General features: G+C 48.6%; 3 protein-coding genes across 3 annotated transcripts; 1 reads left to right on the top strand and 2 right to left on the bottom strand.

Annotated features, from left to right (window-relative positions):
- Nucleotides 1-4,540: 4,540 nt before the first annotated feature.
- On the bottom strand, nucleotides 4,541-6,046 carry EI90DRAFT_3018792 (uncharacterized protein; the record flags this gene model as incomplete). Its single annotated transcript, XM_039057259.1, has 2 exons — nucleotides 4,541-4,873; nucleotides 4,934-6,046. 2 exons carry the CDS (start codon nucleotides 6,044-6,046, stop codon nucleotides 4,541-4,543), a joined length of 1,446 nt encoding a protein of 481 aa, XP_038912684.1.
- A 1,388-nt stretch (nucleotides 6,047-7,434) lies between these two features.
- EI90DRAFT_2976065 (acyl-CoA N-acyltransferase) lies at nucleotides 7,435-8,766 on the bottom strand (the record flags this gene model as incomplete). The annotated part of the gene is made up of 5 exons (XM_039055872.1): nucleotides 7,435-7,843; nucleotides 7,891-8,006; nucleotides 8,060-8,115; nucleotides 8,192-8,363; nucleotides 8,557-8,766. 5 exons carry the CDS (start codon nucleotides 8,764-8,766, stop codon nucleotides 7,684-7,686), a joined length of 714 nt encoding a protein of 237 aa, XP_038912683.1. The 3' UTR covers nucleotides 7,435-7,683.
- Nucleotides 8,767-9,071: 305 nt separating this feature from the next.
- EI90DRAFT_1992446 (uncharacterized protein) lies at nucleotides 9,072-10,122 on the top strand. The gene is made up of 4 exons (XM_039052411.1): nucleotides 9,072-9,422; nucleotides 9,495-9,807; nucleotides 9,861-9,999; nucleotides 10,048-10,122. The coding sequence occupies exons 1-3, from the start codon at nucleotides 9,377-9,379 to the stop codon at nucleotides 9,985-9,987; spliced, it is 486 nt and encodes a 161-aa protein (XP_038912682.1). The 5' UTR covers nucleotides 9,072-9,376; the 3' UTR covers nucleotides 9,988-9,999; nucleotides 10,048-10,122.
- The last annotated feature ends 4,224 nt before the right edge of the window (nucleotides 10,123-14,346 follow it).

Raw genomic sequence — 14,346 nt, 5'->3', positions numbered from 1 at the left:
TATATGAGTGCGCATGAGTCAAGGGCCTGTGTAACTGAATGGGGTTCATGGAAGGCTCACCCATGAGTATTGAAGCCCATAACGTTGCGCAGCAGAGTTTAACTGAATCGCGTTATCATTGGGTCCCATAGCTAGGTGACAGGGTGTCCATGTCAGAGACAAATCCTAGAAGAAGGACGTGTACTGACCATTTTGAATGGGATTGGGATACATTGTTAGGTCCTGAGGGTTGCGATGAGGTGATGGTCAAGTCGCTTGAGGGACTCTTTGCACGAGAGATTGCAGATTTTATACCTCGAGGGCTAGGAAATGGAACATGGAATCGGAATTTTGTGTACATGTTCCGCGGAATGACAATCGAACTGCAGCTGCGGCTCAGGTGTTCGTAGTGCAAGTTGGATGCTTGTGACTTGACGCGCTAATGAGAGCTGGGCGGAGCGCGGAGGAAATCATAAAGCGCGCAACTTCCGATGCACCGCAAACATAGGAGTCTCCCTTTGACCCATATGAGATGCGGAATTTTCAAGTTTGACGCCGTGATACCGAGTCACTGAGAGGAATTTGATTCCCGCTGAAGAAAACCCCGCGGCAACTAGGCGAGAATGGGATGCTCCTATGTAAGACTGCGGGAGGAAGCACCAGAGCCACTCTCCGATCAGATTCATTCGAGAGGCATGTCGGTTTTGTGATCGAATGCTTTACGTTGGTTCGATCAGGGAAGAGATTCGCGCACGATATTAGAGGGCACAAAATGCCACGACTAGGCTTGTCGTTCCACCAGTAAAGGCCAAGACAAAGATCTTGCAAGGCATCTCCACCGTCGGAGTTTGTGACTGAAAAGCACGATGTTGGTGGATGTTCTCGAATAATGAAAATTCTCACGCGAGTTGCCGCAAGGGTCACGCGAACGCTTGGCTTTCTTTGCTGCACAAGCGTAGAAATGTGCTCTGCAAGTTAACGTCTCACTGGCAACGCAGCTGTATACTGTTTGCACACGACCAAGAGCTTGTCACGCGTCATGCTGGCCTTGTGGCACGGCTTAGATACAAGAGACGGCCAGCCAATACAACAGTCTCCAAACAACACCCATTCCTCGAGGGCCAGTACTGGGAAACGTGATTGCAGGGAAAAGGAAATCCAGGAAAAATTGAATCGAACTGTAAAAACGCTGGAGAATTGGCGATTAATGACCTGAAAATACCAATCCGTTTGTCAGGGGGTGGCAGTTTGCTTAACAAAAACTACACTAAGGCTTCCTGTTCTTCCTTGAAGGTGATGCACGACTTGGTTCGATCAAAATTAACATCCGAATATTTTCAATTTGGTGACTAGGGTAGGACGAGTATTGTTACATTCCGAAAATCCCCACCCTTGGCGCTCTCAGGAGCAGCCTGAGCTTTGCGGGCTAGCTAACCATCCAGAATGACAACAACGACACCGGCTTGAAATAAAATCAGTGAATTTTAATACAACAATATAACAATCAATTCGGACAACTCCGCTACCATACAGCTAAGGTCATAACTGAAAAGCTAGACCTCGTTGACCGATCAAATCTTAACCAAAACACCAAGAAACCACTCGATGATCAAAACCGGCGATGAACCAAACCACCACCAGCTGATAGAATCGTTGCCAATAGTCACGTGGGCCCTGAACGTTGCCAGCTAAACACGACTTCTTGAGGAGACCTCACGTCCCAATCACAGCCAGGGACAATGGCTAACAAGTTAGAGTTTCTCATGACTCGTATGAGAAGCCCCCTATTGACTGCGGAGCGGTGTTCCAATAATCGTTTCGACTGTGCTTGACAAGCGCGGCACGCTCGTCGCGCGGTCTCTCAATCAGAGCCATCTCTATTGTACTCGAACAACACAGGCGCATGTCTCTGTCTGCTCCGCGCACTGATCGCGCAACAGGCCTTCGTTTGGAACCACTCAGCCACACTCAATCAATTCCGCCCGTCAATTGCTCCGCCCATCTGCTTACTGGGATAGGGGTAAGGACGCATAACATGAGGGTTTTGGTGTCACTCTGCGTTTTACTTTGTATTCTGGGCGTCTCGCTGGGCCCAAATCGGCGCGCTGTTTGATTCTGGAATTCCGCTGAGGCTCATTTTTGCACTGCTCTTATAAGTGGAGGTTTAACTCATGGCGCTTATCTCTCCGCGGGATGCCTATACATGCATAGTTCCTTTACTCTCTTCCCTGGGATAAAAGGGTACGAGTCCAGCCCATAAGTCTCCTACCCACACACCTCTACATTACCACTAAACGCCTTCGCTACCCCTCCGACTTTTGCACATACAACTATGTGTGAGTGGTTATCCTCTTTTTCGTGGTAGCACTGAACTGAGGCGTGGTGACAGCTCGCAACACTAATGCCGTGGAGTTTAACACTGCTGCACAACGCTCGAAGTTACGTTTTGATTGGGTAAGCTCTTCATTGATTCACCCATCCGTGGTCCCCTCCAATGTTCTTTACGTTCTCATAGGACGATCGTGTTCACCAAGGCGCAGGAAGTATAATTCACGAAGCACGTTTGTACGGTGAGTGGAGCTGTCGTTTCTCTGTTTGAAAGCGACACCTGTCCTTATGCGCGGCACTGCAGTTCTTGGAAAAGAGTTCACTGGCACAGGAACGAAGAGGGGGTATGCTCGGGATGAAGCCGCCCGCAATTTCTTTGATTCCTATCCGCAATACGACCCTCGCCCCCGATGATAGAACTTACTAGATAGTGCCTCGGTAGAATCCTAGGACTTATTTTGGACCTTGTATGGACCTTATATTTTATGTTCGATTTTAATGATAAGCAAATTCTACTCTGTCACACCATTAACGCTCATCCGCCAGCCGCGGACAGTTATATTTCACTTTCACGTATATGTATTGTGTCATCTAATTCGAGGTCGGCTTGAGTGCACTCGTAGCTTGTTAGAATGATGGACCCGCTTACTCTGCCGTACAGCAAGTGGGCTGAGAGGGTAAAATAATGCTTCACAAGGGAACTAATAGGTGCAACTGAGGAGAGCAGTCGCCCGGTGGTCTAGAATACCACACCTGTGAAGGAAAATTATTTGAGAGAGGAAATAAGATAACACAAATTCAAGACAAAAGCGGGCGGGACCGGAAAATTGACGTGCCCCTGATTAAATGGCGTACGAAGCCTCACGAGTGGCCCGAAGGAACGTTGCGCTCACGCTGAGAAAATGTCGTGAGGCTAATCGGCTAATCAGCGTAATGACGGCTGGATTAAGTAAGCAACAATTCTCCAGCTGCGCGATTCGGTGACAATACCTGACACCTTCGATTCGTCTCAACGGCACTTGCGCCACTTTCAAGATGGCGCGCGTAGTTCCAGTAGAAGATCAGCGAGCCTTTGCATACATGCCCTGTAACTCAGGGTACTATGATACTAGCGGTGCTGTTCTATCCTCTTTGGCAGCAGGTCAAAGGACATCCCACATAATCAGGTTCAATCTGTGCATCTTCAAATCATGTGGAAAGGTGGCGACCTGAGACCAATCGACATGGTGCAAATGGCCGATCGCCTGCACCGGACACCCAATCGACGTCGTGGAAGTGCGCGGTGTTATCAATAAATCCGGTCCTCGCTACTCCGTAGCGGGTCCTGCAAATTTTTGGAGCTCGCGATGCACAGGGTCCCCTTTTTTCACCATCACATGCCATCTACTCACCTCCCATCTTTAAAATTCATTTGTTCATTTGTTCATTCGTTCACTAAATCATCTTACAGGCAGCAGTTCCTCCATAGGTACCTGGTTATCATCGACAAAGACAACGCAAGAAAGGATGCTGTGTAGGATTTCGGGTGGCGGGGGAAGTATGGGCGGTGTATATGTTGGGCGCACTGTGATGCCGAATCATGTTCTTTTTGAGCTCTTTGAGCTTCTGCGTAATAATGCCTATACGGGCTATTTACTTGTTCATGATGATCCTTGGTGAGCTTTGTCATCTTGGCACGCAGCAATGGAGGGTGCTGAAGAAGAATGGAAATAGGATTGACGAAGCTCGCAGACATGTGAAGATTGAGTGCATCCACGAGCACGTCCAGCTCATTGATCATAGTAGGAAGCCCGGGTGGAAGTTCAACGTCGTGGTATTTATGTATTTGATACATTAGCTGCTGTCAAGTTCTTGAAGTCACACACAGAAAGTCTCCGAGATTAAATATTGAAAAATTCCGCCTGGGGCACTGGGAACCCAATGGAATCGCAGATACATTCGCAACAGAATCACCCCCAACACTCCTCCCCATTCCACCATGCTTTAATTCGAGCGTTGCGAAACAACAATGTTAGGACGACCTCTAGCAGGAACCAACGTCTTTGATCATGCAGTCGCCCCTGATCACACTGACATCAGATTCATTGGTGATTCTTTCAAAACTGGCGGAGTGGTAGTCGAGTGAAACCCAATCGTTGTGAGTCACGCCGTCAGACGACAACTGAATATTGGCCATCCGTAAGCATCGCCGATTCCGCTCCCTTCCAGTGGCGTATCCGTGTCAGCTATAACCTCAATCAGGGATGATATGAACGGCCCCAACATATTTCCCCAACGTTTCGGAGCCATTCGCGATGAAATTCGAGGTGACCTCCAAAATTTGCAATCGAGCACCCCGCTCATGAAGGCGTTCCATCAGGGCCCGGAGTTGTGAAGCTCCGTTTCCATCACCGCTATCATAAGAATCAGGAAGTGGGATCCGCAACATCAAGCGTCTCAATCCCAGAAAAGCACTTGACCCACGCAGTTGAGCCTCCCTTAAGAGCATGCTTAAGAAGAGGGTCATGGTGTGGGTCTGGCTACAAATCTCTAGTTCATTGAGCGACTGGTTCGCAATTGCCGACAACTGTACCAAAGGATGTAGTGTGAGTTCACCATGGCGGAAGACCGAGGATGAAGAACGCACAAACGCATCCAGCGCAGTATGAGGTACGGCCCTGATCTCATCCAAAAGCGTATATGTATCAAAAGATGCAATTTTGAGTGTGCGAATTCCGGGTGCCTCGATCCGTCTCAAAAGATCGATTATTATAAGGGTATCATAAGATGAAACCTCGAATTCTCGAAGATTAGGGAGATGGACTAGGGATACGCCCATGAAGGTATGCTCAGGAAAACCATCACGCATGTGAAGGGTGTGCAGTTGAGGACAACTCCGCATCAGAGCTACCAAAGCGGCATCGTCCACAAAGAAGTTTTCCAGAAACAAAGATTGAATATTCATGACCTTCTCCGGAGATGTAGGTGTTAGTATCACCCCGGAGAGACGGAGTGAGGTGAGACGAGGAAACTTTGTGTCGGTTAAGAACAGGTCCAGAGGCATCTCGGATCCCCCATGTGCGAAGTAGACAATCTCCAGGATTGAGAGATTGACAAATAGGGGACTATCTCTCATAATTAACCATGCCCATACTGACTGAGTGAAGTGGGTCTCTAACTGCACGCAGAGACACGTCAGCCGGGAGGCAACATCCTCACTGGCGATCCATGAAGGAATCGTTCCAAGCGTATTACCAGACAAATCGAAAAAGTTTGGCTTGAGAAGAGTGATTTGTACTTTCCATGGCTTCGAAAGCTCGACGTAAGCGCGAGAGCGATTGGGGTTTTTCAGGTCCACCTCGATACCCGTCCAAAGCTCCGGAGAAGAAAGAATTAGTGATTTCCAGGCGGAGCAAACTAGTAATAATTCCTCCGGAAGCACTCGGTCATCACTCGCGCAGACAACCCTAGCGAAGATATTGCGTAAGATTTCAGGTGGCAGGGAAAATATAGGCGATTGCGCATTTTGGAAAGCACTATGGCACCGGACCATGTTCTTCTCGAATTGCTTGAACTTCTGCGCAGTAATGCTCATACGGGCCATCTGCCCGTCCATTTTGTGAATATGGTCCCTTAGGTGCTCTAGCATCTCCGCGCGCACAGATGGATGGTGCTGGAGTAGGACAGGCGTGGCATTGGCGGAATTCGCAGGTATGTAAAGATTTAGTGCATCTAAGAGCGCGTCCAGTTCATCGATCATCGTAGGGAGATCAGACATCCCGGGCGGGGGCTCTTAATACTTGAGTGCCAGTGGGCAATGGGGGCCCGGAGATCTCCGAGATTGGATTGACAGCGGCAAGCAAGTCGTGGTATTTAGCAAACGGTTAGTTCATGGGTGTCAACACAGTGGTATAGGCACTGTGGTCTCTGTAAGTGGTAGACCAGGCAATACCCTACTTTAGTAGAGGATCCTGCCCATTCAGGAGCAAAAATCTCTACAGGGACTTGAAAAGCCGACGGTCCAGATGAAACTGATTTTTTCACCAAATCAGTGTCGAAGTTCCTGCTCAGAAAGTTTGGGTGTTGGAAGTCTGAATGATTGTTCTTCTATTATTCCGGCAGTCATCGCTATCTTGCAACGTGCTGATGGACATTTCATAGAATTAAGTATAGAGCTCGGGCTGGAGTCAGAGCTGGGTCGGCTGTCTGTAATTCGGTACAGTGTGTCAAACACGCGAGGATGACTGGTGGTAGCAGGAGCTGCCCACCGACCTTCAACAAATGCTGTTTGGTGACGGAATTTGCAACTTTATTTATGTTGCGTGCTGACAACCTTGAGTCCAATACACCACGTCCTTTTTCAAGGATGTATATTCTTGTTTGAGACGTTTCCGACCACCTTCTGGAGCGAGCTACTTGAGAGAGCTTTTAGTGCTAGAAAAATCGCACGAAGAGTTGAATGCGACAGCTAGAATGGATGGCGAGAGTTCCCACCCATGTCAGCCACATGCACAACATAAATCACAATCACACAATTTTAACCATGCTCAGTGATGATATGAACGGCTGCTTCTGAATTTGAATGCCACCTCGATATCTGGTTGCTATTCATCTGCGGGTTTGATGGATTCGCTCGAAACTCTACCTGACGCTCTTTCCTATCCCGGTCACCATTCTGGGACACTGATGGAGTAACCCAGGTCCGCTTGAGACCTTGGGTCCTACTTCCCTTTATCATTGGTCTTCCTCTTTGCTACCTGCACCATAATGCACAGACAAATCCATGTGGATGAGAGGATATAAGTTGAGTGTCCCATGGATAAGTACATATTCCAGTCTCTCAGTGGGTGTCGCAGTAGACGCCTGCTTCGCTAACATGCGCACGACAGAGGAACCAACCGCAGCCATAACACGAGACTTGAACAAAACCGCTAGGTCTGCGACATCGGAGATGTGAAGCAATCGATTCAAAATATGAACCTCCACCCCTTACCTGTATCCAGCGAACGTCTTATCATCAGCCACGATTTTGTAGAATATTCACGACGACCATTGAACACGAGACACATGCCGCGAGACGAGAAAGAGCGCTGACGGGATGATACACCGCAATGGCACACGAGTCAGTACAAATACAGATACTGGGATCATTATCTAACACCAACCAAAAACTATCAGGATCGTTGGTCGTCATTCGGCGACTCTGACGGTATCCAAAGCCACACACACGTCAATCCACTCCCTCCAACACTTACTCGCAATCCATCCTCAACGGTTCCAGTACTGACATCAATCCCCTCAACTTTTCCACGGGAAGCCGAGGCATGGGCGTTGGGGTTGACCCAGGCCTAGATGGATCAGGCTGTTCCAAGTTTGGTAGGGCGAGAAGTCTTGGTGTCACGGTCTAATTTCCGAGTCGTCGGGTCCCACGGCGTCGGTAAGTGCGAGTGTAGGTGGCGACTCTGGTCCTGGAGGAACAGACGACGAGTCAATATGTGACAAGTGCGAGGATTGCTGCGTGCCGCTAGGGTCTTCGGATTCAAGGGGCAATACGAGCCTGGAGGATATTTAAAAAAAGGTCCGAGGCGAAATAAGAGTATATACCGAAAGGCATCCTTCCCATTCATGTAGAATCTGAATAACCGCTTCTCTCGCATGAATCCCATACGCTCATAAAAAGAGAGTGCCGTCGCATTATCTACTTCTGTTTCAAGGACAACCTGCCAAATGTGAGATAGTGATCAGTAGTATATTAGATGGTTTCTAACACTACCTCTTGAGCTGAGTTCGCTTTCATCGCATCTATTGACATGGTCACTAGTTTAGTAGCTGATTAAGAGGAACGTTTGGCCGCATATCGTGCGGGGAAGTTAGGTCTCCCCAGAGGAATCATATCGGCGATGACACTTGCCTATGCCTCGCTTGCGAAATCCCTTATCTACACTTAGCATTGCGATATACCCTCGGTTCTTCTTGCTTTTGTGTATGTCTTGTCTAGAAACTACCACGCCTATCTGACGCTCAGGGGGAGGTGGAGGAGGACCGCTAAGGTTGGCATTTGGCGCAGTTTGGTTTGACTTGGCTACTGCCTTGAATTTGTTATTGAGGTTAGTCAGGATCGGTGATAGCATAGAATCAACAATAAGTAAGTCCTGGTCAGGGGGACCCGTTGAGATGGCAGGGCGTGAACGGCCTTACAATGAAACACAGATGAGGCCTGGGATGGGGCCGAAGGTTCCGTAGAGTAAAGGAATTCAGAAGGAGAGGAACATAAGTAATGATTAATGGATAGAGCACGTACCAACTTGTCAAAAAATATCGGTAAGTGTAGATCACATAGGGTTCGCTTAACTCTGAGCCCACAAGGCTCATAATGCTGGATATGTCTCGAAGAGGGTCATACCGTCTATACCCTACGACTATCTCCGAGTCCCGTATCACAGGAAGTGCAGAAGGTGACGAAGAAGAGGTCGATCCCATCGGACGCTTTGTTTGTTGAAGTATCTTTGTGCCGAGATGACCATCGTGAGAACAACAACGCTGGGCAACCGCGGACTGAATCCCACACAACCCTCAAGCTGGGGGCATTGAACATATTCCCACTCGGCCCTGGTCATTTCGTCTGTTTGAGCTCACCCCAACGAGTGAGACAGCCTCTGATACAGTGCTCAACTCCCATCAATTATCAAGTGCAGTCTGGATATTCACGCGACCAAAATAGGAATTATAGTCTTTAATCCCTTTGGGCTTCACCTCGACAGCATTCTGGCTGCTGTGTCCAGCGTCCAACCGAACATCCCAGCGTTACTTCAGGGTGAAAGTCCATAGTTCGCAGCTCCATTTCAGGTCAGGGTCTTCTACCCCTGCGACTCGGTAGCACTAGTCCCATGGTTCGAAGCCCCTTGCGTGATTACAAGCCAAATCCTCTTGCTATCGCTGTAACGCGTCAACGGTCAGGCTTAATGTAATCAGGTTCGTTTCACTGAGAAAGCATAGAATGCCAAGAGCCAGTCCTGTTCATTGATTGCGATGCCTTTCTCCGTTTTTCTGCTTGCATGTGTTTTAGAGGACCGACCTTGCGCTTGTTCACATGACCCTGGGCACGGAATTAAAGTTTTTGCAACGCTCAGACACTAGTGCGCGAGAGGGAAGATATCTTCTGATGTTCCTTCTTTGTTCATGAGTTTCCTTCGAACAACGTCACCCAGGTTGGCTCCACTTCATCAATTGCGCTAATTATATGCCGCAACGAATGGGAGATGTTATGTCCCTCAACATCGCGCATTCCGGGCCTTCTTATTCCTCGCGTGATGACCTACTGTATCAAAATGCGGTGCCGAGTTCGTCCATGTTCTGCCGATGCCATGGCTCAACAATTCGGAGCTCCAACAAATGCCCCGGGCTTTGGGTGCCCGTCATCGTGGAGCAACCGGACAAAGGATCTTCACTGCTGTCCGCACCGAGCGAGACTTACCCTGGGCTCCTAGGACGTAAGCTCCTTGATTTGACAAAAGCCACTCGGTGGGTTCAGATCCTAGAAGCCCAGCCACATGAGAAATATCTTCGGCTTCTAGATGCCTATTTGAAACTAGATTAGGGAATAGAATCCTCCCTGCCTTCTCTAGCGCGTTATGCTGCATCTTAAGACTTCCTTCTATTGCATGGTGTTCGAGAAGGCCCACTCGAAATTCGAAACCATAGCTTCCAGCATCAGTAAGCATACTAGGCTTCTCAGACGTTCCATTCGAATTCCCGTCGAAGGTCGTTCCGCTGCGATTGAATGCTCTCACCCGAGCACATGCCGGAGAGTGTATTCACCACGCCAACTTTGATGGAGCGATTCCCATATCCGACCAAAAACGCGAGCGATTTCGCAGACATCAATTCTACCCAACCAGCCTGGTTCTTTTCAGCGCTGGTTGCATGCTGCTCGCCTCAAAAATCTTTTGGGAAGAAGCCAGAGAAACAAAAAAAAAACAGGATCTTTGTCTGATCATCCACCCGGGATTCGTTCCCATGTTTCCGTGGGGATTCCTAGGAAGAGGAGAAGAACGCAGCTGTTTCCTTTTATTCCTATGTATTGTACTTCATATTTTCCCTCTAGAATTTTTGCGTGTAAGGGAATCAAATTTATCACTGCGCATTCGTCTTCAGTGGATCAGTGGAGCGAGTCCCGCGTGTGGGAATTTCTACTCGAAAGTTAACGGCTCGGGCATAAGTCTGTTGACCGACATGTGCGGATAACCGCGCGCTGGGATGTCAAGAATCCACCTTGCGGTGGTCCAGAGGCTGCCCCAGTGCCCAATGTAGTTAGCTAGCTTTGGCTCTAAGAGATTCTCCCGGGTGTGTGAGTGGACGTGGACAACGCTTACACGTGGTAGTCGCCTACGTAGTTCTGCGTCACCTCTTCACCATATGCCTCATGCACTCCTTGCTTCGCGGAAATATGCATTTTATTCATGTTCTCCTTTCTTTCTCGACGTACACAACCGCAGCACCGTATCGTTAGTGCGTCCGGATGGGCGCCCAGCGACTCTGGCCCTTACGCACCATTGCTACCGTCGCTCACAGGTAATCCACAACAGCACCGTTAGTGGGCTACCCGGTTAACCCCCTTCATCCAGGACTTCGGTCCTTAAACTTATGGAGCGGTCTTGTGGATACCGGCGACTGCAGGAAGAAATGGTAATGGGTGAATGGATGGGACATACCAGCGAATGACGGTCGGGGAGCTGGAAAGAATGACGCGGTCGTGTACTGATTGCGTGCAGGGTAACCCATTGTACGCTTCGTCATATGCCAACAGGCACAGATACGGAGCTAAAAATGATACACACACGCCATGTAGTGGCTCCACGGCGACCGCAGTGACTTGAGTGGACCGTGAATGCGAGCCAAGCCCAGTGATCATGCATCAAGCGTGTGGGACCACCAAGAAGATGCATGTGCGCTCAAGACAGCCGAAGAAGGAATGATATGACAATGACATATTCGTACATCTCAAGATTTGTACTGCAAAGTGACTGTTGAGGCGCCGTAGGAGCAAGTCGTTGTGGAACAAATACATATCCAGGAATCAAGCAATGTGAAACACCCAGGTGTTACGTTTGGGCCTTCGGTGCCGACTCCCCGCGACTTAGTAGTGGCTCACAGCTACGTGTGCAGAGTAAACTCGCTGTAGACTACAATAGAGGTAGCCGCAGTACTGTTGCGACGTCATGCGATCGCGGAGTGACAAGAGAGAACCACCACCATCGCTACACAGTGCGCAAGCCACTAATGATGGATGAGCCCTTTGATTTCTGCAAACCGGGGCTACTCAATAGCAGTTCTTTGACAATAGATGCACAGCAGTGATCAGTAAGATGGAAGAGAACCACGCGCGGTAGTACTCACCGTCTCACATAATGGCGAAGGTGCCATGAGCCAACCATCAAAGGTCAATTAGGTCACTGTACTTATATCTATCGACTAAGCACATCATTCATGAATGTGCACCCACATGAGCCCAACCCCGATAATCATATCATAGCTGATCCATGGGATTATATTAGGTAACACTCCGGACTGCGCACGGTGGCATGAAAGCCTAGTCACCGCCCCGTCATCCCCCACGGAGAACTTGTTACAGGCGAACGGTGAGCACCGCACCCATGCAGCGTTAGCTAAGCAACCAGGCATTCGATCTCCTTCTCACACTAGACGTCACGGTTGAAAAGACTGAAATTAAATGTAGCATGCGTTTACACATCTGCTTGATCACTGGATTCTGATACCAATGCTTCTAGGGTATACACACTTATCTTCCAGGCTTCAAAAAGCTCCTGGAAACCTCCAGTAGTTGCAGGAGCAGCTCCACAGAACGAAACTATATCAGTTGAATGGAGTCGAAGGAAAAGGGAAACTTACGGAACCCGGTCCCCACTTGCGTTTCTCTTCCAAACATCCCTTTCTGCTACTTCCGGTGTTATTCCGGTGGGTGGGACAGTCACTACTGTTATCGACACCTTCCAAAAACCCAGATAAATTCCCGGGGATCACCGATCCCCAACACAAACCCCAAATACAATGTATCCGCGAAAGCTACTGGGGTTCCACCAAAAAAAAAAGAAAGAAAGAAACCCAGATAAACCAATCGGCCAGTAACCCGTATGCCGAATCAACTCGTCTGATTTCGTGAGGTTATGCACCTAGATTCGGAGCATGAACGCAAGCGCCCATGCACACGCTAGAGAAGTGGAAGTAACAGGGAAAAGAAGCCGAGTAATGGATATAATTGCGGTTCATATGAACCCTCGAAAACGACCTTACACAGCCAACGGTACCGGCAGTAGAACTTCCCACGCGCTTGCAGTTCTAACACGCGGAGCAACTTCCACACTCCGCGCGCGGCAGAGACTCAAGAGATGTGGGTGAATGGCGGAAACGTATAACACTTAAAAAATTGAGGAAATGGCACATGGTTTGCGGATTCGGAATCTTTCCCAAGCTCGATATAATTAATAATCCACTTCCTGAAAGAGGGCAGAGCGAGAGGGAAGATGTTCCCGGGACCGACCGTGTGAACGGGAGTGTGAACGGGAGTGTCCACTCGGTTGGTGGCAGTTGCCTACACTGGCAGGTAGATAAGACCAACAGCAGCACAGAACGTACCCGGGAAGGTCCCTTCAACAAAAGTAGTTTGTGGAAGACGACCAAGTGTCAGAGGATATATACATCCACCCGCAAATATTGGTCTGAAATCAACATGAACGATTTAGCCTCTGAGACCCAAGCAAGGAAATGAAAAAGCCTTTTTACGTCATTACAGTACGGTAACGACAACAAAAGTCAAGCGAAGGAAATTTAGGTAAAAAAATGGATTAGATTCAACCATGCGCACAAGGATTAAGTATCATGGCAACCGGACCAAAAAAAGGAGTCGAGTCCGCCGAAGATCACGCACTTCTGTTAAGTAAATCACCCCCACACACAACCCGAAGCGGACACGGCAATATTCCCCTTGACAAATGATGCTGGGCCGCCCAGCCGGTCAACGGAGTCATCCCGAATTGATAGAGGTATATAGGTTTTAAGGATGTAAGACATCATTAATGAGGGAAGGGGGGGTTGGGGGGATTTCGCACCAGCGTCAAGCCCCCGAAAAAAAAATGCAAGATCGTTTTCATGTGGCGTAATTATTACGGAGGTTCCGACGATGGATCAGAGACAAAGTGAATTTGATGCTCCACCCCTCCCTCCCTCCCCACCTCCCCACACCCCGAAAGTGATAGCATAAATTAATCATATCGATCACCAACCAAAGATAACACCGCATTACATATTGATCAGCGAAACAATCAAAAAGGCCAAATCGCATTACGCTGCGACCAGTGGGTCGAGGTGATACTAGCTAGCCAAATATTGCGGGATTAGCGCCCTCAGGCTCTCACTTCCCCCTTCCCCCTTCAAGTGACTACCAGATCGAACACCAGTGATAGCTAGCTGACAATCAAAATTGAACCAAACACCAGCTTCGTCGTTACTAACAACGTTTCTAATGATGCATGAGAAACCTCTCCCCCCCCCTCCCCTCCCCTCCTTGATCAAGGAAGAAAAGAAAAGGGTGAAGGGACCGGTATGCAAAATGGAAGGGTTCAGCCAGCGGTTGGCACAAGTGGCACATCCTATGTAAATGGATGTGTCGACAACGATATTACATAGCTAATCTGATGAATTTTCACCAGTACGAACAACAACCCCCTATTGTATGTCAAAGTTAAGTAATCCGACGCAAGTTGAGCCTATTTTGTTTTTTTAAAAAAAACTACTACGTAGCATCGTTGCGATGGGGATGAGAGATATGAAGAATGCTGTGCATTTCCTCAGGGACGAGAGACGGGGGTGTGTAAGATCAAGGGGATTTTTCACACCCCAATGCATACACACACACACAGAGCTCTTGCAGTCGTGGCATGAGAAGGGCCATCAACTGATAGAAAAACCCAGGAGATCGAGAGCTTGGGCCACACTCGACCCGTCTCGAAGTTAGTTGAACATGCATATTTTAAAATAACAACA

The sequence above is a fragment of the Cantharellus anzutake genome (genome assembly GCF_015039405.1).
Source record: "Cantharellus anzutake strain C23 chromosome Unknown EI90scaffold_48, whole genome shotgun sequence".
NCBI lineage: Eukaryota > Fungi > Basidiomycota > Agaricomycetes > Cantharellales > Hydnaceae > Cantharellus > Cantharellus anzutake.
This window is presented reverse-complemented; position numbering and strand designations above follow the sequence as displayed.